The sequence below is a fragment of the Hakea prostrata genome, chromosome 9 (assembly GCF_041222555.1).
Source record: "Hakea prostrata isolate BN-2017 chromosome 9, UWA_Hpros_2, whole genome shotgun sequence".
Classification (NCBI taxonomy): Eukaryota; Viridiplantae; Streptophyta; class Magnoliopsida; order Proteales; family Proteaceae; genus Hakea; species Hakea prostrata.
In genome coordinates this window covers 55,088,280-55,115,242 of record NC_142608.1, presented here as the reverse complement: position 1 = coordinate 55,115,242, position 26,963 = coordinate 55,088,280, and the positions used below count along the sequence as shown (strand labels likewise).

The window sequence follows — 26,963 nt, the reverse complement described above, 5'->3', positions numbered from 1 at the left end:
TATATGCTCCGACTTGAAGGGGGTGTCAACCCAATACTTGGGCCGTAAGGTAACTTGGGCTGCAAGTTTCTTATAGCGCAAATCAAAGCAATTTTGGGATGTTAGTTTTTTGTTATCTTTGGTTGTGACTTAAGACTGATATTTACTTTCCTAAATAGTATAGGACAGTATCTCTCTATTATAAAAAATAAAAAAGGATTACAAGAGGAGAGAAAACACATGATACCTCTTTGTCCATCTTCTCTTTCCCTCCCACCATCATTTCTTGATTGAATTATGTTCTTGACTGCTTCAGCGACAAACCAAATAACCAAAAAGAAACTTTTGCTAACATCTTCACTCAATTCCAAATTGAGTTCCTCGATGGATCCACCTTACAAAACGCGTACTGGTAAGATCTGATCCATCACACTTAATACTGGACAAGAATCCCATGTCATGGTCTTGGAATATTTATTCAGGTAGTCCAATATTGTGAATCTATAGGTGTCATTGTCAGCATAAGCTAGATATCCCAACCTAGGGAATGTATCATCAAGGAATGGACTGTCAGAGGATGATGGTTGAACTGGCCCAATTGGCTATGATTGATATCCACAAAGGATGGACTTGGTCTCAAACTATCCGCATACCCATATGCATACATACTACTAGCATCAACAAATGAACCCTCATATCCAGCAACTCCACCATATATTCCATAAGGACTATAAACATGGAGCAAGTAACAAACAAGGTGATGGAAGAAAAAGAAGTAATAATATTTGAGTGAAAACAAGGTTGAAAGAGGCAAAAATGGGGGAAAAGGGGGGAATCCCCGAAATTTTTACCGGCAACACTTGCGAGTTCTGTGAAATTTCGCAAAACTCGACCAAGATTTGGGACTTTAAATAGGGTTCACAAAAGTTTTTTGAAATCCCTTCTTGATTGAAACTAGGAAGAAAAAAATTCACCCTCCTAGTTTCATCTCAGCTGAGCAAAAAACTGAAATTTCGGTGTTCTTGACCAAAATTTGGACTTTTGGCTATATGACAAAGATGTTCCACAAAGAACAAGTCCCAGAATTAGGAAAAATTAAAAAAATAATAATAATAAATAAAACAAAACCCAAAAAAAAAAAAAGAAAAGGGAAAAAAACCAACCTAAGATGGTTAGAATAGGCTAAACTTCCAACTCAGTCTAGCATAGGGGCAGATGAAGAATTGCAGAGAGTTTGAATCCAACTGAATGGTGAAATAAGAAAGAATCAGGTTATCCCACTAGTGGTAGAAGCAAAACAGTAATTTGACTAATCAAATTGGGGTTCACAAATAAAGAAAGCTTGATCAAATCAATCATAAACAAAGACACATGATCAGTACTTGAAAAGGTTCAGCATATCAGAATTGATTCAAACATGAAATAAGGTTTTAATAGCAAAAAGTGCAAAATAGAAATTTCACCACAACTGGTCAGAGACTTGGAACAGCCTGAAACTTGGATCGGCTTCCACAATTAATGATATGCGAGTATGCGACTATCATATTGTGATAAATTATAATGGTTGGATTGAGAGATTTCGCTCCAAAAGATTGTAGTATACGATCTAGAAGCAAGGATTTTAGTTACGCAAACTTGTAGATTAACTTGTCAATGGCAAGGAACATAAAAGAATAGTCAGGATACAAGTAGAACATCAACAATACAAAACATGAACAATATAATGATCCACCGGGGCTTCCTGAGGTGTCAATTGGATCAGACACCAATCCTTTCCTTGATCACACACAATGTTCTTCGATGGAGAAGACATGCAGCAGCAGCTTGGTTGTTTGTAAAATCCTGAGCTACGAATTAGCTCCTGGTTTGCTCTTTTTAACAATAGAACAGAGTTAAGAGTGTGATCGGGAAGCTGATGGGGACATCACTCATTACTACCAGAGACAGAGACGATGGAACTTTTTCACCTGGTGAGGCACACAGAGAGATCTACTAGGAAAGGGTCATCTGGACCCTTAGGAACATGGCCCATACCACACCTTTTTTGTTTTGTTACATTAGTAGCTTGGGTTTATTTATTGTAAGTAGGGGTGTAAACAAATAGTCAAAATTTTGAATTTGACTAGTATTCATATCCGTTTAAGGGCATCCGAATTCAATTTTTTTAAATTCGGATTCGACTTTGGATGATCCGATTAATAATCGGATTCGAATTGGATATGCCAATTTTAAGTCGGATATTATCCGATTCGATTAGATATTTGACGGATATTATCCATATCTAATATCTATATCCAATTAAAGTTTAATTTTGGGAAAAATGTCATTATCCCTTCACTAATATTCATTAATAATAACTAATTATACTAAACTAATAATAATTACTCTAATCATATGTCGGATATTTGAACTACCTTTGGATATTTTTATCCATTCGATTGCTTTGAATTCGGATTAGATATTATCCAAAAATCCGATTAACTAAACAAATTTGAATTCGCGTTATAAAGTTACATATCTAACGGATATCGGATTTGAAATTGGATAATGGGTTTAATAATTGGATTCAGAATTTTATCAAACAACATCCTATTTGAGATGAATTCAATCCATTTACATCCCTAATTGTAAGGGTAATCTAGGGAGTCTCCTTTTTCTTTTTTTTCTTTTTTTCTTCATATCTTAGATGTTGTTGGATTTTATTCAATTGGAAACTTTTCCTTTTATTTGTAGGGATATTTTAGGAAAGTTTTTGTTTTTACTAACCAGCACCAAGAATCAAACGTTGGAAAATCCAAAAATAAAACCGAGTTGCAGCCAAAGTTTTCTCTCTCTTAGCGGGAATTCTTCTCCCCCTCACCTTTGGTAAGTCATTTCTCTTCTCCTTTGCTGCTCCTTTCCTTTCCCCTTCTTCTTAATAGTCCTACTCTTTTTTTCTCCCCCAAAAAAAAAAAAAAACCTTGTTCCCTTCTTCAATAATTTTTCCCCTAATCCTTACATCCTAACGACAAGAGCTCTTACTGCCAATAGTTTCCTTCTTCATTCTTCCTCCAACCGATCTCCTTTTGGCCTGAAAATTATATCATCCTTCCCTCTCTTCAGTCCAAAAAATCTCTCTTGCGGGTTCTGTTTTTTTCTTCTTCTTCGTTTCTCTCTGTTTCTTCTGCAGATAGTTCTCTTTTTCTCCCCTTTTAATTTTCTCTTCTTCCCCCTCTTATATCCCTGTGGAAGCACCATTCTTCCAGCATATTTTCCCTACTGCCTTCCTCAGTTCCCTCATCCTTCTAACCTCTGACTACCTGCTACCTCTCTTCTCCTTTGTCCAATACAGTCTTGTCCCTCCCCTGTTTTCCCTGCTTTGCCTGTGGCTTTTCTCACCCCCTGCAGCAGCCTATCAGGCAAGTGCCCATCAATTACTTATTTATCCCTGTAGTTTCTTTCCCTTTACAGCAATTTAGTTTGCTGAAATTATCCTTTAGACTGCTGGAATTTTATTTTCTATGGGTAATCCTATGGTGCTCTGGTTAGGTGTTAGCCTAGGTACGGGGTTGAGATTGAATATTGCTTATGCACTTTCCTTCTTAATAAATGGATTAATAAAGCATATGAATTGTTGCTGCATTTTTTTAATTGTTTTGAATATAATGGCCCTAATCCCGGTTCCCTTAAGCTTGGCATCTGAATTGTATTTCCTTTAGTCTTTACGTTGTTTGCACTTTATTTATATTATTGATTGTTGGTTAATATTATGTTGAAGATACCTTGCTAGTAAAGTGTGTGCTGTGCAACTCCCACCCGTCATACCCCTCCTAGTGTCATGCTTAGCTAGTGATCCTGCCTTCTTGTAGACTACCCTAGTTTCTAGGGTTGTCTTACATCAGAAACCCCTGCCCCAACCTACTCTAGCTCAAAAATTGGATAAGAAAGAAAGAGTTTGAATTGGATTGGGAGATCCCACAACTGATTCATCTAATTAGCCACTGATGCGGATTCCACTTTAATAGAAAAGGAAATAAATAAATGATGCACCTTTAATTGGAAGATCGTGTTTCCTGCGTTGCTCAAGCATTGACTCACTGAATGCTTGGTCATGGTTCAAGCCCCAGAAACAGCCTTTCTGGAAGCACAGGTAAGGTTATGTACATGGGAGTCCTGGTATAGGCCACACTCATACACATATGAAGAAAAGAACCCTATGCCCCCTTATTCTGAGAGATAGATAAACGCATGGGAGTGCCAATGTAGGCCACACTCCTGAACAGAGAACTACTTCCCGAAAGATAAACCAAGTGTAAAAGCAGCAAAACATTAACAAGACTATGCCACGGTTTGGCCTCTCTCATTGGCCTTCCTATGATTGTAAGTCTTCAGATCTGATCATGCACTGTACAAGACTGGTACCTAAAGAAGATCTCAGTCGAATTTAGAAAAATGATAACACCACAAACACAACAACAACAACAACAACAAGCCTTCTCCCAACTAAATGGGATCAGCTACAGGGACCCTTGCCTTCCAGTCACAATTTGAGGCCATACTAAATACAAGGCCTAAGCTATGTGTATCTATTTGGCAAAATGATACCATGGCTTCATTGGACGTCATAGATTTTGGTGACAGCATGTTAGCTATAGGGCCACAAGCAGTAAGGCATGCATTAACATATAGTCCCACAAAAATAATTGATAGTAATCTTTATCCTGCTCAGTGGTAGCTTGCTTCAAGATCACCACTATGTTTTATTCACAATACATATTTACTTTTTCGCAAAACAATTTTAAAATATAAAACTACGCAATACAGTATCCAACTTTTTTTCTTTTTTTTTTTTTTTTTTTTTTTTTTTGGGGGGGGGGAGGAGTGGGAGTTAATGTAACACAAAAGGTATATGTTTTAAGGGTATAGAACATCACAAATCACCACTCAGTTAATGTTGTTTTCTCAAAGAGCCGATTCTACAGCTTTGTTTCTGAAGCTAACAAAATCAAAAGATATTGGTATTTTCCAAAACAAGAAGCACAAACTCCAAGTATTGACTCTTATCTAGTTAATGTTTTATTCTACCCACACCTTTTGTTAAAATGTAACAGATGGACACAAAAATTTGCAAGCTCCAACACAGAATAAAAGGACCAAATTACTGTCCACATGATCAGCGGTTGGAGCCTAAGTTTGGATGAGATGCTGCAAACATTTGTAGGCTATTATATATATCAGCTTTCTACTCTTTCTTCTACTGTTAGACTTAGTAGTCGTTATTGTTAAGAGTTTCTATATTCTTATCAAGTATTTTTGGACTTAGGGTATAAGTTCCGATGTTGTAATGGGCTTCCCAATTTGTTTTATTCCCTTTTTGGTATTTGTAATATTTGCTATAAATGTATTGGATCACAATAGGAATAGCCTCTCAGCAAAAATTGTTGGAGGCAAGGCTGCATAGGAAAAATGCCACCCAGACTCTACTTCTGCAGGAGCCTTCAGCATCAGGTTTGCCCTTTATGTATCAGATCAGAAAGGTATAATTTGATGAATTAAATACTTAGGTTGAGTGGGAGGCTCAATCGACTATCTTGTCCCCATCTTATTTTTTTCCAATCAATTTCCCTTCGCTTCTAGAATACTGATCCATAAATACCTATTTGTCTGAGAACATTGAAGATTTGTTGTTGCTACTGGAATTACTCTATGGATCATAGAAGACTGTGGATTTCTGATAGATCAAGTGCTGGCTGAAAACCTCAAGAACATACCCTATGGTATCTGCTCACCATCTATTTCTGAGTCCCTTTCATGATTCGGTATCCAGCCATCAGTTTAGGAGGATATTTTCAGAAGTCAATCCTCTCAATGGGGCTACCATTGGCTGAAAAATCTGGCCTATCAGAATGGTCACTTCCTAATTCTGGAACACTTTCTAATTCAGTGATGACCTGGAGCTATTAGTTAGACCTGCTGTTAGACTGTATAGTGACCTCTAATGGAGTTGGTTCTCTGTTGCTTGGATCAACAATGGAATGCAATGAGGTCTCACACACATAAACCTAATCAGATTTTCTCATCATAGTACTAACCAGCAAGATTAACAAATACAAGTTAATAAAAACAAGAAGATGCAATTTTTGGAAGCATTGAGAAACAGAATAACATTTTACCAGCATCTGTTTGGCCATCATCTGTTAAGGTCTCATCAACCGTTGCAGGGCGAGGGGTGGCTGATACTACACGAATTATACCTCCAACAGAATCTGTCCGCCTTAAGCTTCTGGCTTTGGCATTGACTGGAACTGACATTGAGCGTGTTATAGGGTGACAAGCTTCTGATTTCTGTTCAAAGAAAACATTAAATTTTGAAGAGGGATGCATTGACAACAGAAAAAAATACAATTACCTGGCAGACAGTTCACAAGTGGAACGAACTAAACACACTTACAGTGATATTAGGACCATCTTCAAGATTTCTTTCCCATGAACATTGAACACCTGAATTTGCAACTGGTGTAACAGGCAAAGAATTTGTCCTTTTTGTGGACGAAGAAGAAAAAACCTTGGTCAAAGAAAAGGACCTTGACGTAGAAGGTTTATCCACAATTCCTTCTGATGCTGGTGCATCAGAAATGAGAACTGTCTTCTCAGCTTCCTGCAACAAATTTTTTGTTTTGAAGCTCCTCTGTGAAAGGAGACTTCTGATAGACGGTTTAAACTTTGCTGAACTTGGCCTTGGCGGCAATCCTGCTCTAGTAGAACTTGGACTCGATATAGAAGGGATATCCAGCATACTGGAACTGGGCAATGGATCTTCTAAGGACCTCGCAGGTATTTGCAATGAGGAGAGACTTGGCTTCCTTGGACGCTGAACTGAGGAGGGCTCACCATTTACTTCTTTTTCATCACTTGCCTGCAATAACAGAACAAACTGAAACAATAGAAGATTCATCTAACTAGCACAAGGTTAATCATGCCAGAATAAGTAAAATGGTAATAACACATTGCTACAGTTACCATCTTTTTTTCTTTAAAGCACAACAGTTGTTTTAAAGAAGTATCACAAAAAATATGCAATCAAATTTCAGAATGCTAATGCTACTATGTCTTTTTTTCAAATGGATATAAAAAAACATTTGAAAAATAGATGACTGTATAAGCATGGCCAGACCCCAAAGGGATAGCTCAATGCAAGGATCAATACTTAATACTGCATAATTAGAGGTCATGGCTTCGACTTTCCTTGGTACTTAGCTATCCCAGAAAAAGATACTACGATCAGTAATCCATGGTTTTAAAACACATTATAGGTACATGTATCGGTTATTGATCAATACCGACATAGAAACCAGTACTAACTACCAAAGAATTAAGTATTAGTCGGAATTGTAACATGTTGGCCACTAGGTATCAGTATCAATATAATACCAATTGATACATCTCTTTATTTTCAAAAAACAATATCATATCTTGCGTATCATATTGTCTGATAATATATGATACGATGCACTAAGCTCAGTAAGTACAATATCCTTGGTATGAATCTTTCTAAATTATTTTTGGGATTTAATAGATATTGGCAAAAAGACACATAATGGCAAATACCATCAATATGTATTTGATAAGTATGATAAGCAGTTGATTGACGTCTTTCAAGACTTTGATTCATATCAATATGATATATTGGCCAATATGGTTCGATAGGTATTGAGATGTACAAGATGATGTGGCCATATGGCTATACATACTAATACATTTCAATATGCTCGATATGAAGGGTTTAAATTATCCTTTATAGTAGCATAGTAGGCAAAGGAAACACCCTTTGGAAAACCACCAAATCTTGCTTTCTACCTTTCTTTTTACACAAAAATGTAATGCCTAACATTCAAAATTTGAAAATGATTCAAATAGTGGAAAAGCATCATTCTTTGCATCATTCAACAAGTTGTACAAAAAAATTAGACAGGAAAAGGCATGTTTTTTACAATTAAAAGAAACCATTTTTTCTTCAAATCATGCTTTCAGAGTGTTACTTTGTTGGTATAAATCCATGCAGTTTAGGTTACACTAAGCTATTAGATGCATCAAAGTTTCACATTTGCAAGGGTTTGAGTTCCAATCCATGCTTTTTCAACCACAAATAAAAATTTGAAGAATCTTCCACATGCGTGTTTGAAGCTCCCTGACTCTCTTTATAATCCAGAAAAAGGTTCGCCTCGTTAGCAGGGTTTCTTGATAAGAGTTAAGAACACTCCATCAACAATGACATCCACTTGATCTTAATTCACTCGGATTCAGCACTGACATGTCAAAGAACTTGCCTAAAGGACCTCTTATGAGCCATTGCAAGCAGTGAGCACCCTCAGTCTTCCAACAGGATTCACACAAAAAGCGACTTCATGTAAGAAAATTTTCTAGTATGATTATATAATAATAGAAAAGAGATGTGCACCCCTTCTTAATGTATGTTTAACATAGAGACATACATGTATTATGTTGTCTGGTAATTTTATTAACATCACATTTGATCTCATACTCCATATTTCTTTCATGTATTATGAACTACGTAATAAATTTCTCACAAGATCAAAATCTAAGTACATTCCATGATGAAAACCAAATTCCACCCAATTAAAACTTGCCCTGAAATTTTTTTTGCACTATGATCCTACCCCAAATTTAATGTATGCCAGATTTCTTAGATGTCCTTCAAAATGCTTTTGATTTGTTTTGAATTCTTGGAATTATGGTTTCATAGCTTCATTACCTTTTTTTTTTAATTAGTTCCTCTACATATCATTCTCCTTTTGGCTTTCTTTTCTTTTTGGGAAAGGGGTGGGAGTCGACAGAAGGGGTTTAGAGACTCTGGTAAAATACTAGAATGGAGAAAGAACAAAATGACATAAAAACAAAACTAAGCACACACATTCAAAATCCCTAAATACTGTAAAGAGCTCCCCAAGATAACTTCGGTATTGATCCACACGTCTCTGAACAAATACAATTATGGAATTCCTGAGAACGCCTCAGCCTGGCTGCCCTACCCATTTCCCAAACTGTTAAAGACCTTTAGTGATACACTTTAATCTTCGGAATAAATCTTGCTTTATACAACTAAGGAAGGAATAATAACCCTGGCGGGAAGTAAGAACAAAAAATTAAAAATTTGAAGGCATGAACTCAGCCACATTCTCTCAGTATCAAAACATATACCAGAGACAATCCACAGCAAATAGTTTTCCATTTCAGCTAACGATACACTCAGAAGTCCATCAACCCAGAAAGAATTTTTGGTTTGATTAAGAGTCTACGAACAACAGCACACAAACAAAATGGATTTAAAGAAAGAAAAAAATGAAAGAAAGAATACCTGAGGATCTGGAGAATCCGGCATTGATTCTGTAATAGTTTTCAATTCAGAAGTTGAAGTATCCATTGAAATCAGAAACCAAGAACTCGAAGCAGGTGGGTAACTGATAATCAACAACAAGAAAGAGAAGATGATTAAAGAAATGGAAGTTACACAGGGTCTCAGAAGAATGTTCAAGAAGAAGAACCCTAGTTAACTTTCTGGTTCTACAGTGGAATGAGATCAGAAATCATAAAGAAAACTAAAGATAAACAAACATACTCTCTTGACCCAAAAAACAAAAAAAAAAAAGAAGAAAACAAACAAACAAACATACTCTACTGATGATGACTGTAGCAACGGTTTTGGGTTGACACACTCGAATTATTTAAAGCTAAACCTGCTGGCTTTCGTCATCTACAATTATCATTACTTTAGTAGAAATTTTACCCGCCAAGTTGTTTTGTTTTTCGACTTTTTCTGATTTTTTTTTAAATTAAACAACCGACTTTTCAGTAATGCGCACTTGCAAATCCACTTGAGTATGAACAATGAACATTCAAACGAAATGGTACGGTTTCAAACGTTAGAGTTGAAAATTATAAGACCACTTTGTGCTTTCATGCTTTGTCTAATGAACTTGAAATTACATCAAAATCCATGCCTCAATGAATGAGATCCACTTGTGGAGACCTCTCCACTTCACCTGCCTTGCGGCCATGCTTCTATTCTCTCACACTCACATAAGGCCTGACATGGGCAGGCCCTAGCTAAGACGGGCAAGCCTATGTCAAGGTCTTATGTGAGTGTGGAAAGATGAGGGCATGAATAAGTTGAGTGGAAAGGACCTGAATCTCAAGATACGAACGGTTCAGATTTAGGGATTGAAATATGAGACCCATTAAGACACCAGCTGAACCAACCTAAGGTTACTTGGACGGTATGAATTGGGGATTGAAAAACCTATCGATCTTGAATTGGTTCGGGCCCTTTAGATCAAATAAATGGATGAAATCATTAATCGAACCGAATCACACAAAAAACAAACCAATAATAGCCTGATTTGAAGAGGCAAAAGGTTAGTTTATTTGATTCTTAAGCCCAAGAAGCAAGATCCAAGGTTCAAATATAATTTTCAGTTTGTAACTAACAGACATGAGCCAAAAATGGTTTGACAGGGATAATTTTAACGTGCTAATAAGACCAGATTTCTGAGGGTTTATTGGGTTCAGCCCATTCCTTAGTTTTTGTTTTTTTTTTTTTCCTTTTGTTCGGTGTTTGTGTCTGTGTTTTATTTCAATTATGAATGAAATGTTTGAGCTTTTGACTAAAAAAAAAGACCAGTGGTTGTGCTCGGACACAAGAAGGATATGACTTGATCTATATTGCAACGGAGGATAGGCTTTGTCAGCTTTCTTACAGGATCAAATCAACTCACAATTTTTTTTAGTTTGATTGATGGCTTAGGATCTCCCATAATTTTCATGAGATGAATCAAATTGTAATATTTTTTAGTTTGATTAATAGCTTAAGGTTAAAGACCCAACCCCCTCCCCCCTTTTTTCATCATCATCAAGGGTTCATAGACTCAAGGCAAGCAGGCTGTCTTTGGAGTATGTTTGCTTTGAGTAAGATTGCTTGTACCTGATCTCTCTTCTCAATCGGGTTCAGCCGTGCGGTCTTATGGATGTTGGCCCTATCTTAGATGATATTCGAATCTTGGTCCAACAGATTATTAGGTGATCTTTTTGTTTTACATCTAGAGAGGCTAATTTTGTAGCCGATGCTCTAACCAGGAGGGCACTGTCGTTGGCAAGTAAGACAGTGTGGCCCATTTCCGAGCCTTGGCTTCTTGAGTTATGCTCTCAAGACGTCTTGTGTTTTTCTTGCCTCCCTGTTTATATTAAACAACTAATGTGGTCCAAAAAGGGATCAGTGTTACTTCGATTAATGAAAAAATTGAGAACTAAAATCTTGGATTAATGGTATTGCCGACGAGTAGGACATAGATCACCTAAAATAATTAATAGGTTTGTTGACCAAAAGTATCCCAAAGACACAACAACCCACCTATTAATCAATCATTCCATAAGGTTATAAATTGGGGGTTGAAAAATCTAACACACCAAGCAATCTAAATATTTTTTGTTTATCTTTTACTTCACTCCAACATTAACTTTTAATTTACTAAATTCTTTTTTTCTTTTGGGTTTCAAAGAATAGCACAGAAATTTAAAGTCGAGTTATATTAGGGCCTGTTTGGTTACATGAGTTTGGAGATTTCAAATATCTAAAGATTTTAAATCTATAGATTTCAAATCTATGGAGTTATAATTTATAAAATTAGATGTTTGGTTGTGGAATGAAATCTATGGATTCATCCTAAAAAACTATTTGATCGACGTGATTTTGTGAATGTGCAAATGTAAGCTTTTTGAAATCTCGGATTTCACCCCTTACCCTAATCCCCCGTTTTTGTGTAAAAGGTGAATCTCTGTTTCATGAATCTATGATTTTACCCCGGGTTTTCGGGCCCGGGTCTCTCGGATGCCCCGCCCTTTACATTTCACAGTCAAAAAATCAAAACCCATAGATGAATTAGGGAATATTGCATTAGGGGAGGTGGTCTGATAAACCATATTAATGAGTCAAAGAGTTTAATGGTAATTTATGAAATAGATTTTCTCTCCACAGTTGAAGGACTTGAATTTTTTCTTGACTATATTCTTCATGAGAAATATTTCAAAGATGTTTTGAATCTCTTGACTCAAATTGACTCTATTCTTCGGTTCTTCTCTCATGACTTTTAAATACCCAAATGTTGTGGTTGTGGATATATCTGAACCAGAAGGATAAATCTCGGGACCGGTTCTAGATAGCTAAGGAAGCCTCAAGCCAGCTCATCCCCTACAAAAGGCCTACGTGGCAGGGGACTGATATGGAGAGTTTATGATCAGACCGGGTTCATACCTAGTCCGACCCTCGACCCCGGTCGAGACGGAGAAAACCGAATCGCTCCCGAGCGAACCGGATCCGTAAGATGGCTTGTCGAAGAAGAAAGATTATTCGGCTGCAAGCGTGCCCTAATCTTACTTATGGATTAGGGTAATCACCCTGATGACAGCAGACTCAAACTGACGGCTGCGGATAATCATCATCAAAGGGATAACTATCGCATAACCTAACGGTTATCTCAGGAGTCCTCTACTAGCCCAAACTAGTAGAAGTCTATCGCTCAACGGATCTTATTGATAAGATCCAACGACTACCCGAAGAAGGCTCGAGTGCATCCAACGAAGGAGATTCGAAGGTACACTCTATATAAACCTCACTACCATACAAGGTGAGGGACGGATCAATCGATCAAAAAGAATACTATCTCGAGACTCGGGTTCGGATACATACCGATAGATCCAAACTATCGCCGTTCGCTATCTAGATCACCTTTCCCGTTTCTTCATTCATTAGCTCTCGTGCTTCTAGCAGAGCCGTTTGTGATTAAGTTCATCAACCGACTTAGCCTTCGAGGTGGACTCCCGACCCCAGCGGTCGGGCCACATCCGACGCTTTCGTTTTTGCAGGACATCACGTGGAGATCCAAGGGCCGAGCAGATTTTGGACGCATCATTTGGCGCCGTCTCGTGGGAAAGACTTGAAAAAGCCATGGTGACTAGATCAGCAGCCGCAGCAGCCGCCGCACAACGCAATTCCGGTGTTCAGGATACCTGGGGTGAATAATCCGGATATTCCCCAGAAAGCCAAAATCCTATCGAGGTGGATAAAGGCCAGGGAGGACGTAATCTTCCTCCCGATACAATCCAAGATCAATTGGATCAGGTAAAGATTCAACTCTTGGAGGTGAGCCAAGCACTCCGCATGCTCACCGCACGAGTGGTTTTACCACAAGAACCCGATCAACACGATTCAGGGAGACGTGCATTGCCACGTGACCAAAGAATGGTGAAGACCGGAATGTTGATCAGAATTTCCGTGAAGGAGACCGAGGACTTCGGAGGATTGATGATCAACCAAGGCGAGGCGATCGGTTCGACGGACCGCAAGAGAGTACAACTGATTCAAATACAAGGTTGGATACAAGGGTAAGAACTCACTCACCCACCGTCGAAGAACCGTTCGTGATGATCGAGCAGCTCGTGACGAGAGAAACGTTCGTGAAGGACGGGCTGTTCGTGATGATCGAGTAGCACGTGATGATCGTGCTAATCGAGGTCGTGATCGTATTGCTGAAGATCACCCGACCCGCATTGGTCAAGAATTGGCCAACATCAATGAGAAGTTAGGGCAATTGGCTAAGGGAAGAATAATCGAGGATATTTACTCGCTCATTTGGAAGACTCCTTTTGCCGAGCCAATTGCGGGATATCGTTTTCCCCATAACTTTCGTTTGCCTACCTTCTCAACATTCGATGGCTCCGGAGATCCAACAGCTCACATCGGCTATTACCAACAGACCATGGCGCTTCAGTAATTCGATGAAATTTTATGCAGGTTTTCGGTTCATCTCTAATCGGAGCGGCACAAAAGTGGTTTTCTAACCTCCCTCGGGAAGGATCGTAAACTTTGACGAATTGGCGCGCCAATTCATAGGGCGATTCCCAGAGTGGGATACAGTCAAGAAAACGGAAGAAACCTTGTTTATCGTCAAACAAGGAAAGAACGAATCGATCGTAGAGTTTCTCAAAAGATTCAACAAAGTGACGATGGAGATAGAAAACTTGGATGAACAGTAGCCGTAACCGCTCTATTCACAGGACTCACAAATCGGAAACTCCCGGAGTTATTACTACAGGATATACCCACGACTTATGCCGAGTTGGTACAGAGATGCCGTAAGCAGTGCTGAAGTCATGGAGATTCTAGATGCGCGCCAAGGAGATAATAAAATCTCCAATAAGGAACAAAAGGCTCCCGAGCGTACGGGAAGCCAAAGAAGAATGTTCGTGATCGAGTTGGAAAATCCCAGCCTTGGCGCCAAAGATCCCCCGGTAGAAGTGAGTACACTCCATTGAATGCTCCTCGGGCCGATATTTTGAATATCCTCAAAAGAAAAAATATTTTGAAGTGGCCGCCTAAAATTCTTTTGAAACCCGAGAGAGCAAGCAGGATCGGGAAAAGTATTGCCGATTCCACAAGGACTATGGTCATTACACTAATGACTCGTCGTCATCCCAAGGCGATATTGAGAGATTGATATCTCAGGGACATCTCATTCCGGCTTTGTTAGCAGGAGAAGGGAGGAGCCACGTGGGCCACGTGCGGCTGCCCCTAAAAGGAATCGTTCGGTTAGTTCAGAACGATCAAGGGAGGCCCTAAAGTCTAAAAAAGGCAAGGAGGTGATTGAAGCTGCTACTCGGTCACCGATCCTTACCATCTTCGGGGGTCCAGAGCCCGAATCATTCCGGAGTTTAAAAACCAAATCCAAATTTGTTGGAGCCGGAGAGGCGCAGAAGCGGAAGAAGCTGAATGGTGAAGATTCTATCACCTTTAGCGAAGAAGATGAAAGAGACGTTTGTTTACCTCATGATGATGCTATAGTCATCAAGGTAGAGATTGCACGGCGGGAAGTGCATAGAGTTTTGATTGATACAGGTCTCTGCAGCTGACCTAATTTCTTACGAAGTGTATCAAAAATTGAAGGTGGATCAAGACTTGATGAAACCTTCATCTACACACCTATATGGCTTTGCAGGGTCATCTGCAATAGCGGAAGGATCGGTTCAGTTGGATCTTTCCATTGGAAGTTTTCCCAAAGAAACAACTGTCCGAATCAATTTTCTGGTGGTTCGGGAACTACCAGCCTATAATATGATTCTTGGGCGACCATCTTTATCCAAGATAGGTGCTATTGTTTCGACAAAGCACCTGAAGATAAAATTCCCGACTGATATGGGAATCGGTCAAGTCTCCTCCGACTGTAAGATCTCTCGGCGTGTTATGTTGCCTATTTAAAAGACAAGGAGGGTCCGAGGAAGGTTACCGCCCTCCCCATAGAAGTTCGAGATGAACGGGAAGAGACAGAGATGCAAAGGCCCGAACCAAAGGAGAAATCGGAGCAAATCCAGCTGTGTACCGAGGATGAGAAAAAGATTACTTATGTCGGGTCCGAACAAATGGAAGAGTTTAAAGATGAGTTGAAGTTATTTCTTCAACAGAATAAGGATGTATTCGCATGGTCCGCCGAGGACATCCCGGGATCGATCGGGCCATTGCAGAGCACAAACTCGGATAGACCCTAAGGCGAAACCAATGATACGTAAAAGAAGAAATTTCTCTATTGAAAAGTATGAAGCCGTTCGGAACGAAGTTGAAAAACTTAAGAATTCTGGTTTCATAGAACCAATCGAGTGCCCAACATGGTTGGCCAAAGTGGTGATGGTGAAAAAGGCGAATGGGAAGTGGAGGATGTGTACAGACTACACGGATCTAAATAAAGCTTGCCCAAAAGATTGCTATCCATTGCCTCGGATTGACCTCTTGATAGATGCTATCGCAGGATATGAAACTTTAAGTTTCATGGATGCCTACTCGTGGTATAATCGATCCTTATGAATAAGGAGGATGAGAAGTATACGGCTTTCATGACTGATCGTGAAAGCTATTATTACAAGGTCATGCCTTTTGGCCTCAAGAATGCAGGAGCAACATATCGAGGGCCGTCAACAAGATTTTCAAAGAGCCGATAGGAAAGAATGTTGAAGCATATGTTGACGACATGCTGGTGAAAAGCTTTACAAAAGCAAATCACATTGCAGATTTGATCGAGGTTTTCTCAAGATCGAGGAAACATCAAATGAAGTTGAACCCCGAAAAATGTGCCTTTGGAGTCTCCTCGGGCAAATTCTTGGGTTTCATGGTATCACAGAGGGGAATTGAGGCAAATCCCGCCAAAATACAAGCTCGATTGATATGGAGGCTCCCAAAACCGTTCGGGATGTACAATGTTTGACAGGAGAGTTGTCGCCTTAAATCGATTTATCTCCAAGTCCTGGAGAAAAATGTTTGCCTTTCTTCAAGGCACTTAAAGACCTGAAGGGCAGTAAGGAAGCAAAGTGGATCAAGAGTGCCGTAAAGCTTTCGAGGAATTAAAAGAAGCACTTGAACAACCACCGATCCTGTCCGGGCCAGAGAAGGGGGAAATATTACAGCTATATCTAGCGACATCCCTTTCGGCGGTCGGTGCAAGACTTGTTCGGGAGAAAGATAAGAAACAAGGGCCGATTTACTATGTAAGCCACGTGTTGCTGGATGCTGCGGAGACGAGATATTCGCAGATTGAGAAGCAGTGCTCTGCTCTCATGATGGCCACCAGGAAGCTAAGGCCATATTTTCAGGCTCATCCAATTGAGGTATTTACAACTTTTCCTCTTAGTAAAGTTCTTAACAAACCTGATTTGTCCGGAAGGATGGTATCCTGGGTCGGTTGAGCTAAGTGAGTTCCAAGTGAGTTTTAAGCCCGGAACCGCAATCAAGGCTCGTGCATTAGCCGACTTTGTAGTAGAAACTACCGCACCAAAGGAACCCACCATTGAAGATCCCATTATACCAACCACTTGGGAGGTATATGTGGATGGTTCGAGTAATAAAGATGGAGCAAAGCGCTGAATTCTATTAAAAAGTCCAGCAGGATTTATTATTCGATATGCTTTGAGATTCGCATTTGATGCAAGTAATAACGAAGCGGAATATGAGGCCTCGATAGCAGGACTTCGGTTGTCAAAGGCATTAGCTATTGCAGATGTTACTATTTATAGTGACTCTCAGCTTATAGTCAACCAAGTCCAGGGGGAGTATGGCATTAAAGAACCACGCTTGCAAAAATATCGGGAGATAGTGCAGGCATTTCGGAACCAATTTCGGAATTTGAAGATATCTCGATTTCGAGGAATGAAAATTCAGTGGCAGATGAGCTATCCCGACTAGCCAATGCCAAGGAAAAGAATCTAGACCCTTCGGTCTACATTGAAGAGGTAACTTTTCCAAGTTATCATGAGAAAGAAATTTCTTATATTGAAGCAGAACGTTGTCGGATGGATCCAATAATCGAATATCTAAGAGATGACAAGTTACCCGAGGATCCAAGAGAGGCAAGGTTGATCAAGATTCGATCAGCTAGATTTGTCATTCGGAATGGGAGACTATACAAAAGATCTTATGCTGGACCCCTTATGAGATGTATAGGCCCCGAAGGAGCAAAATCAGCTTTGGCCGAGGTTCATGAAGGAATTTGTGGCGCTCACATGGGTGGCAGAGCCCCGGCCCACAAAATTCTAAGACTTGGGTTATATTGGCCTAAGATCCAAGAGGCTGCTATGGACTACGTTCGTCGATGTAGTAACTGCAAATTCATGCTACAAGATCGAAGCGCCCGGCGGAAATTATGACTTCAATTCTAAATCCTATTCCCTTTGCAATGTGGGGAATTGATATCATGGGCAAATTCACCAAGGCATCGGGCGGACGGGAATATCTGATAGTAGCAATTGATTACTTCACAAAATGGGTAGAAGCTGCAGCACCGGCGACAATTACCGAGAAAAAAGTGGAGAAATTTGTGCTTGAATCAATCATATATCGCTTTGGGATTCCAAAGATAATTGTCACCGACCATGGTACTCGCTCGATCGTCCACAATTTGAGCAATTTCATGGAACATATATGATCGAGCATCGTATGTCCTCGTAGCATACCCCCAAAGCAATGGCCAGGTAGAGGTTACTAACCGAACGCTACTGGAAGGAATAAAGAGAAGACTCGAAGCTGACAAAGCTTCTTGGGTCGAAGAACTACATAATGTACTGTGGGCTTATAGAACTACGGTTCGAACACCTACAGGAGAAACTCCATTCAAAGTTGGCATATGGATCCGAAGCATTGGCACCTGTGGAGATAATGGCGGGACGTTACGGGATCGTGAGTTCGAGGAAAAAGCAAATGAACAAGGACTCGCTTGATAGTCTTGATTTGTTGGACGAAGTTCGGGCAAAGGCAATAGCACGAACTCAACATTATCAAAGAAGGATAGCGTCTCATTATAATACTCGAGTGAAGAATCGTCGGTACTTAGCCGGAGATTTGGTGTTGAGAAACACCCTAGCTTCCGACCCGCGTCACCAAAGAAAGTTGGACCTTTCCTGGGAAGGACCTTATATGGTTGTGAAACCGGTCGGTTCAGGAGCTTACAGGCTGAAGAACATTGACTCCCAGAAAGAGTTGGATCGTCCGTGGAATGCTAGGCATCTCAAAAAGTTTTATCCTTGAGGATGATTTCGACTTTGTTCGTGATGTAATCATTTTCAACTCAATCAATGCAATTTTTGGTTTTCAACAAACTAGCTTTTGATTGGGGGGCATCATACACCACATTCAAGAACAAGATCCAACTATAAGGCATCGGATGAAAATTCGTGTGGGTCCTTCAACACTTCAACGCTTATGGAAAATTTTTCAAACTTTCTTAAGTCGGGGCATCGGATGAAAATCCGAGTGAGTTCCTTTTGCAAGGCGTCGGTTTGATACCCGAGTGAGTTCCTTCGAGACTTATTGAATTTTTGAATTATCCTTAAGTATAAGGCATCGGTTTAAAACCCGAGTGAGTTCCTTCTCAGACTTATTGTATTTCTCCGGAAATCCTTAAGTATAAGGCATCGGTTTAAAACCCGAGTGAGTTCCTTCTCAGACTTATTGTATTTCTCCGGAAATCCTTAAGTATAAGGCATCGGTTTAAAACCCGAGTGAGTTCCTTCTCGGACTTATTGTATTTCTCCGGAAATCCTTAAGTAAAGGCATTGTTTCGCATAACTAAGACCTAATGCAACGGCGATTCAAGTGGCTAGCAAAGTTCAAAGATAAAGTAATTTCTTATTTCTTCGAAGATCCAAAGAGGCCAAGATCAAAATAATTACAAGAGCTGAATACAATCTTTGATCAAAGAAGAAAGTCATTACAGGACTCATAACAAGTTATACAAGATCGACGTGACTTTGCTAGAACAAACATATGAGTCAACCATTGGTGGGGAGTCAAGGAAAAGAAGAGAAGAAATGAGGATTACAAAAATATTTCGATATTCAGAAAATCCTCCGCAATTTCATACTCTTTGCCCAACTTGTCCAGGAGAAGAATGGTCCTCGATCAAACTCGCATTCGGCACAAGCTCGTCATAATTGACTTCTTCCAAATGGAGAATAAACAGGAGAATCTTCCAGATATTGCATAATATCTGGATCGGAAGGTGGAGGATCAATCTTATCCTTGGTCCAATCGGGAGGAGGAATACCCGTGTCGGTAAATACTTCAGGATGGCAAACAAAGACTGTAGGGGGAGTCGTATCAAAATGAGGATCTTTCCTTAATATTGATTCCCATACTTCGTTCTCACCATCCCGGTACGCCCGCAAGTTATAAGCATTCAGCATATCAACAAAAGGCTTACCGTGTAAATACTTGAAGACGCAGGCTCTGCGAACATCGCTTGGAAGGGATTCGGGCAAAGGAACGACAGCTTGCCTTTCGGGTAATGTTTCAGATCCTTTAGCTCCCGACTTTCCAACTGTCCGCTCCAGCCGCCGGATCTTCTCCCCGGCATCATCCAAATCCGACCGAAGACGACCAATCATCGAATTCTTTTCTCCCCGCCACCTCCCAAGCTAGATTCCGAAGGCGAGCAATCTCAACATCTTTAGCTTCGAGAGATTTCCCGAAGCCTAGAAACTTCATTGCTCAACCCATCGAGTCTAGTAACCGCTTCCACTTGGTTGTGGAAGTTACCAAAGAAGACTCCCCGCAAACAACTTTCGAGTTAGCGAGGAGCAGAAAAGTAATTTTTCAAAATCGAGGATAATGAAGAAAGACTTACATCACTAGTGACTTCGTAAAGACTTCATCCGGAAGTTTGGAAAGAACTGCGCTCTCGTAGTCATTCGAGCAGCAAGACACCATTCCAACGCTCCGTCAAACTCGTTTGACACTAATTCAGGCGAAGGATGAGAAGGACGAACTACACTAAGCAAAGGCCGAGCTTCATCACTTGTCACCCGACGGCGCTTCCCGGTGGCAAAATCCTCCAACTCAGAAGGAGAGGAGGAGGATGCCAAACAAGCACTGGAGTTAGAAATAGGAGCAGCACCTGCTGGGACCACACCTTCATCAGACGCCAACATAGTTGCCTCGGATGCCCGAAGAGTCTTCTTCGGGGGTGCACCAACAAAGCTCACCAGCAGGATTGCCGGCAGCACCATCGGCAACGGAGTGATCAAGATCTTCCCGGGAAAGACGAGCGGTCACTTCGGGCAAAGGAGGCGCAGGGACGGCATCAACGTAAGCTGCAGGAATCGACTTGAAGATTCACCGCCAGCAGTCGCCTTACGCTTGGAGGATTCACTAGCTGAAACCACCGCACTGGCCCCAACCACCACCGACGGAACGCTATTCTTACGAGATTTTGCTCTGATAAAGTTCGGGTTGATCTTGGGAGCCACTATGCAAAACAACAAAAAAAAAAGCCGTATCAGTACAGAAATAAACGACAAAGAACAATGGGGAAACCCTAGTTTTCTAAAGCTTCCGATGCACCAACAAACTAAACCCCAAGTATAACTACTGTGCAGTTTACTTCGGGGGGAAGAGGGGAAAGAGATGAGAAATCAAAAAACTCACTTGTTCAGAAATGGATAGAGCTGTCGTTGGAGTACGAGGAATACGGAAGCAGGCCGAAGGACGAAAGGTTGCTTTGGCACTTTAGCAAATCTATCTTGCAGAAGTCAGGATAGATGGAGAGTACCCACGAAGGCTTTAAATAGCCTCAGGTATAAGACGACGGTTGAAGGCTAAGGACAACCGACGACCCAGATCGAAACGACGCTTCGAAATCCGCAAAAAGCAAGATCAACGGTCGAAGGGATGCCACATGGAAACATGTGGAAGCGAGCACCGATGCAGAGAAACCTCCAATCGTCGCACCGCCATTAAAATAATGGATGTATTTCCGATTCATTGGAAACAATGAATGGTACACAAAAGCAGAAAACGTTTGAACTTCGCAGAAGGGAAACGTGCGGACTTTGCAATAAATGAAGTAGTGGGGAAGATTAACGTATCTTCCCGAAACGCATCTTCACAATATTTCTACAAGATCATTATTCGGCGAGGAATGAAAAGTTAAGTGATAAGTTTTATCATTAATACTTTGATATTCAAGGCAATACTTCGGGCAGGAGACGGGGAAATTTTGAGGCCAACATGAATAAAGAAATGTCTATTCATTAAATTGAGGGTACATCTTTACAAAAGAACAACTCCCTAAGCCTTTTCTTCATTGTTGCCCGAGGGACCCCGGTCGGGATGACTTTTCTCAGACCATGAGAAGAGCCTTCCTCAAGAGTGGCATCGGCTGAATCCTCTACAGCAACAACTTGAGACTCGGCTTGTGATTTCTCCTCTGGAAGTGCCGGCTCGTCATCTAGATATGCCTCATATTGAGGGTCAGCTGGAAAAGGATCATCTACTCCCCGAGCCCGGCCTCTGGGAGATCCATACCAACTTTCCCGAAGACCTCCGGGTGGCATACCTCACGAAAAGGAGCAAGAGTCGAAGTCGTGGATCGTTCCAAGGATCCGCTCCCAAACGTCGTTCGCCCCCATGCGATAAGCCCGAATGTTGTAGAAACCTAGCAATTCGGAGAAAGGTACGCTGTTCGTGTATTTCCGAATGCACTCCTTCCGAAGGTCCGGCTTTATATGCTCAGGCTTGCTAGGGATTGCCAACTTCGATGTTCTTCGAGATCCCTACTTTTGATTTCAAGGCTGTCACCAAACAACGTGGCAGCTGCCTTTTGCTTCCCGGCCTCGCGCTCGGCAGCAGAGACACGAATTCTCGAAGCTTCAAGAGTTTCCTTGAGGGAGATCACTTCTTCCTCATGCTTTTTCTCGCAGCTCCACGGTAGGCTGCAACACTGGTCTATTTCGGAATTGGCCTTGGCCAATTTCTCTTCACAAGTTTGCAGCAAGGAGCTGGTGCGACCAACCCGGCTCAATGCTTCCATGTGTTGATAAAAGCTCAACACAAAGATTCCCCGGGAAGACGGAAGATATCGAAGAAGTCATAAGAAATTATGAAAACATAAGTAACCAAGAAGACCGTTACCTTGTAGATTGACTAACAAGGGAGGTGTCATCCAGGGCTTCAAACTCCCGGGCGATCGAAGGAGCAAGACCGAGAGAGCTCCACTCCGCAGCTTTCTCAGGATCCCGAGTGACCCCGTCGGTCATCTTCGTGGTCCACTGGGGGATGGAGATCTCCTCACCATCCGTCGAAGCTTTGGATTTTTTGTTGGAGGGAGCATCAATTGTGTCATGCCTCCTCTTGGTTCGGACGGAGGAGGAGACGCTAGCCCTCTCCACCATTGGTTTCTTCCCTTTACCCGAAGCATCAGCTACAGGCCCGATATTCCCGATACCCCCGTAAGAGGGGTCGGGAGAGGGAAGAGAAGCCTCTTGATCTGCAAGTCAAGACCCCGGGCGATCGTTGCTCGGCTGTCACAACGGCCCTAGCGGCCTTCACCCGCAGGCTTTCGTGGTTCGTTCGGGGAGGCACCGCAAAGAAGAAGGACAAGAATCAGAATTCAAGACATATCACTTCACCAAATCAAAGGATGATGGTTAGAAGCTCACAATGAGCCAAGCCCCAAGATCGAAGGATGGAGTTATACTCCATTTCATATCCATGTATCTCTTGATACCACGGAATGGATTTGATCTTCCTGATGGCCGCCTCGTCTTCTTTGGATAAGGGAAGGCCCCGCTTACTTTCGGACGAAGAAGTAAACCTCCTCCAGGTGGTCGGGAAGTTAAGATCCGATGGAGGCGCTCGACAGAAAAAGTATCGTTCGCGCCATCTTTTGTGGTTAGAAGGGCAAGTTCCTTTGACAAGGATGCTGCCCCTCCAATCAAGTTCAGCCTTATTGCGTTTGGAAAGAAAGACCCATCCGGGAGGATGGGAGATAGAAAGAACATGAAAATGTACAAAAAGAGAAAGAGATGGCGTGATGCCAAGCTCAAAACACAAACCCAAGAAGCCGACGATGAGACGCCAGCTATTGGGGAGGAGCATTCCGGGACAAATGTTCCAAGTGATTCAAAACTCATGGAGAATAAAGGATTAAAAAAGGGAAAGCGAACCCCGCTTTCCAAAGGCATCTATGTACAGAGAAAATTCACCCGAAAGGGATGAATCAACCCTCTCATCGTGGGTGGGGAGCCCTAACCCGATAGGAGGAAGGAAGGTCAAAATCTTGGACAGCTGAAAGAAGGGTTTCTCCATTATAAATGGAAGGAACAGAGCCAGCCCACCATTGGACCCGGAGGTTTGAGGTTGCCTAGAAGAATCAACGATCTTGGAAGATCCAGACTCGACAAGGACAGGGAAGTTTCGGTTTTTCTTTCAAAACCTTTTTGAGAAACTTCAGCGAACTCCTCCGCAGAGGACGGTTAGGGTTTTGTTATCACTATCCGACTGTTCGGGAGCAGGAGAAGCAAAAGCATCACCGCTATCACCAACATGGGGTACTAAAGAAGCCCTATCGTCCGCCATTACTCGTTTCAAGAAACTACAAAAAGAAAAGACCAAGAAACTTACCGATTCAATGGAGACGGAAGCTTGAGAGCAGGAAGGCGCGAAGGCAACGACAAAGGTTCAAATTCCGGACAGAAGAATGAAACCTACGAAGACAACGAACCGCTTTTAAAACTCCCGCACGAGTGTTCGGGAATCTGAACGATCGAGATTGATTCAAAATCAACGATCAAGATTCAAAGACGTTTTGAAAGTTTGAACTCACGAATCCGAAATAGGCGTTCGGAAACCTTCGCTTGGATGACGTGAGCCACGACAGATCAACTGCAACGAAGACATGTGGCCTTACACTCACAACGCTCAAGGAAAAGTGACCACCGCATTAAATGTGATATGACATTTAATGAAGCACGCAGAGATCATCACCCGATGACGAACCCGATTAAAAACTAAGCCCTCAGGATCGACCGAACGCTTGGTCTGGGGGGCTCGTGATATGGAGAGTTTATGATCAGACCGGGTTCATAACTGGTCCGACCCTCGACCTCGGTCGAGACGGAGAAAACCGAATCGCTCCCGAGCGAACCGGATCCAGAAGATGGCTTGCTGAAGAAGAAAGATTATTCGGCTGCAAGCGTGCCCTAATCTTACTTATGGATTAGGGTAATCACCCTGATGACAGCAGACTCAAACTGACGGCTGCGGATAATCATCATCAAAGGGATAACTATCGCATAACCTAACGGTTATCTCAGGAGTCCTCTACTAGCCCAAACTAGTAGAAGTCTATCGCTCAACGGATCTTATTGATAAGATCCAACGTGTGAACCCCAATTTCTAACCCTACATTGAGTTGAACCCGAAGGTTCAAGGATCGAACCCATGGATTTGGATGATGTGATGAGACCCCCACCTTATTTGACTTCACCGGAGAGAGAATTATTTCCGAAGGCATTAGTGAGGTTTTGGTGTGCCCAAAAAGCTATGCGAGAGGACTTAAAATCTCGGTGATTATACCATTGGTAGGGATTTCGAAGGTACCTACCCTCCGGAGGCCTTTGCGTCGGCCTCGCTGAGTGTTTGGGGCGGTCGGATGGGCGGTCGCTATTTATCGACTGTCCCTCCCACTAGGGCTGGTCTTTTTACCTATTGTTGCCTTTTACTAGTCTCACTCACAAACGTTTTGTGAGCTCTTTTGAGGAGAACTTTTGGGAGGGAGAGAGAAGAGAGGACAAGCTTAGGGAGGGGTTTGGGTGTTTGCGTCTTGTTGCGTTTGGGTTTGATCGCGTGGAGGTAGGGCTTCACCTCACCTAATTCGGGTAGTTTCTTGATATATTTGATGGGTAATTTTATTTAAATGTGATATTGGAGGGCTTAGGTTGAGGAATAATTTTCGACTCCGTGAAGATTCGCATGGCTATTGTGCCGTCTTTGTCGCCTCGTGCGAAACCGAGCACTTTCGCCGGTTGACTCGTGGCTACCCGCCGGTTACCGGGTCGTTTGGGACTGAGTTGCCCGCCTTGTTGGACTGTGTTACCCACTTTGGTCCGTGTTCAAATTGAATCCCGATTAAATCTTATTTATCTTGTTTATTTGCTGGTTACGAGTCTTGGGCGTCGTTATTTTGTGAATTCTCGATTAACGGTGAGGATAACATCACATATATTATGTAATTTCATTGTGTGTTTGGACGTGAAAATGTATGTTGCATGATAATTGTCATTACCTTCTATAATCTCGATAATCCGCATGTCATCTGTACTCATGACTAATTGATTAAATGTAAATTGTATGTGATTATGTGTTGGTTACTTCACTTGATTGATGCATATATGTATGTGACTGTGAAATGGGGTTTACCTATCTTGGTATTCCTAGCTTGGGTTATCGGCGGTTGTGGTATGGGACACTGTCCTCCGATGCCGAGCACTTTCATAGTCGGTGTGGTTGTCTTAGTGCTGTGGTTAAGATCCCGTGAGTGCTACTACCCTTTCGGCGGGGGTATTGGCCGAGTGACCCGTGTATCGGTGGATGGGGTTCGTGTGCATCAACGGACCCACGGTATCATGCAATGGTATAGTGACATGTGTTAGACGGACCTCGTGATGCCCAAGCGGCGGTTAGGCGGCGTGGGGGACATGACGGCATCCACCCTAGCATTGTAGATGCCACGGGGTTGGGAATGGGATCCAATAGATGCCTCCCGTTGAGGATTCCATTCATAGGTGAAACGATCCGGACCAGGGCGCTTAGGCATGAGGGGTATCCGGATCACATGTGCACGAGACATGTGACTTTGCATTGGGCTGAGTAATCCTTGACACGCGCCGGTTCTCGGGCCTGGTGATGGGAGGGTGTTGACCTAATCCCCCCATGGTTGTGTGACAGACCCAACTCGCGGTGAACCCCGGCGGGCTTAGTGTCGTGAGGGTGAGTGTGGACTACTTGAGAGGAGGCTGGTGTGTTATCTTAAAGCGTGTCTCGTAGAGACTACATGGTAGAAGTTATAATCATATCTTTATGTTCATTCTTTATTCATCAACCGTACATGCGTATGTGTGTGTGTACATGATGATGCATGTGTTGATGTGTTCGCTCCGGTTCGTGGAACTCATCCTCTCGTGTATTTTCCTTTTCTTTAGCTCGTTGCGGTGGTGCGTTCATATTACTTGGAGAGTCGCCGCCGGGGTCATCGTGGCCGGCTGTGAGAATATCGATGTACATGACGCATTGTGCGTATGTCGTGTGCGTCGGAGGCTGTATCTTTGATCTTGGGGTTTTGTTTGGGATTGGAGCTTTGTTTTTTTTGCGGGAAACATCGAATAACATAACTTCCGCTGATACTCTGTGTCCTTTTCTCCTACACGACTATCTTGTCTTGTGCTTTTGTGGAGTGTATCTCTGCGTCTCTTTGTACCTCTTGCTCTTAAATCACGCTTGTTGTATTTTGTTTGGATTGGAACTCGACCGGATCCTCGTAGTGTTATCACCCCCACGGGGGGGGGGGGGGGGGGGGGGGGGGGGGGGGGGGGGGGGGGGCGGGGCGGGGGGGGGGGGGGGG

The 26,963-nt window shown here is 42.1% G+C and overlaps 1 protein-coding gene across 5 annotated transcripts in view; it reads right to left on the bottom strand.

Annotated features, from left to right (window-relative positions):
* Positions 1–9,857, bottom strand: part of LOC149005605 (uncharacterized) — a 41,053-nt gene extending 31,196 nt beyond the window's left edge. For 3 of the 5 annotated variants that reach the window (XM_089168720.1, XM_089168722.1, XM_089168723.1), the window contains exons 1-3: positions 9,335–9,613; positions 6,410–6,892; positions 6,132–6,303 (exon numbers count right to left, since the gene is read on the bottom strand). In XM_089168720.1, coding sequence (XP_089024846.1) covers positions 6,132–6,303; positions 6,410–6,892; positions 9,335–9,400 — 721 coding nt within the window. In that variant the 5' untranslated portion in view covers positions 9,401–9,613. Of the gene's footprint in view, positions 1–6,131; positions 6,304–6,409; positions 6,893–9,334; positions 9,614–9,650 lie in introns of those variants that run through there. The other 2 variants (XM_089168721.1, XM_089168724.1) reach the window with 2 other exon arrangements.
* Between the last annotated feature and the right edge of the window lie 17,106 nt (positions 9,858–26,963).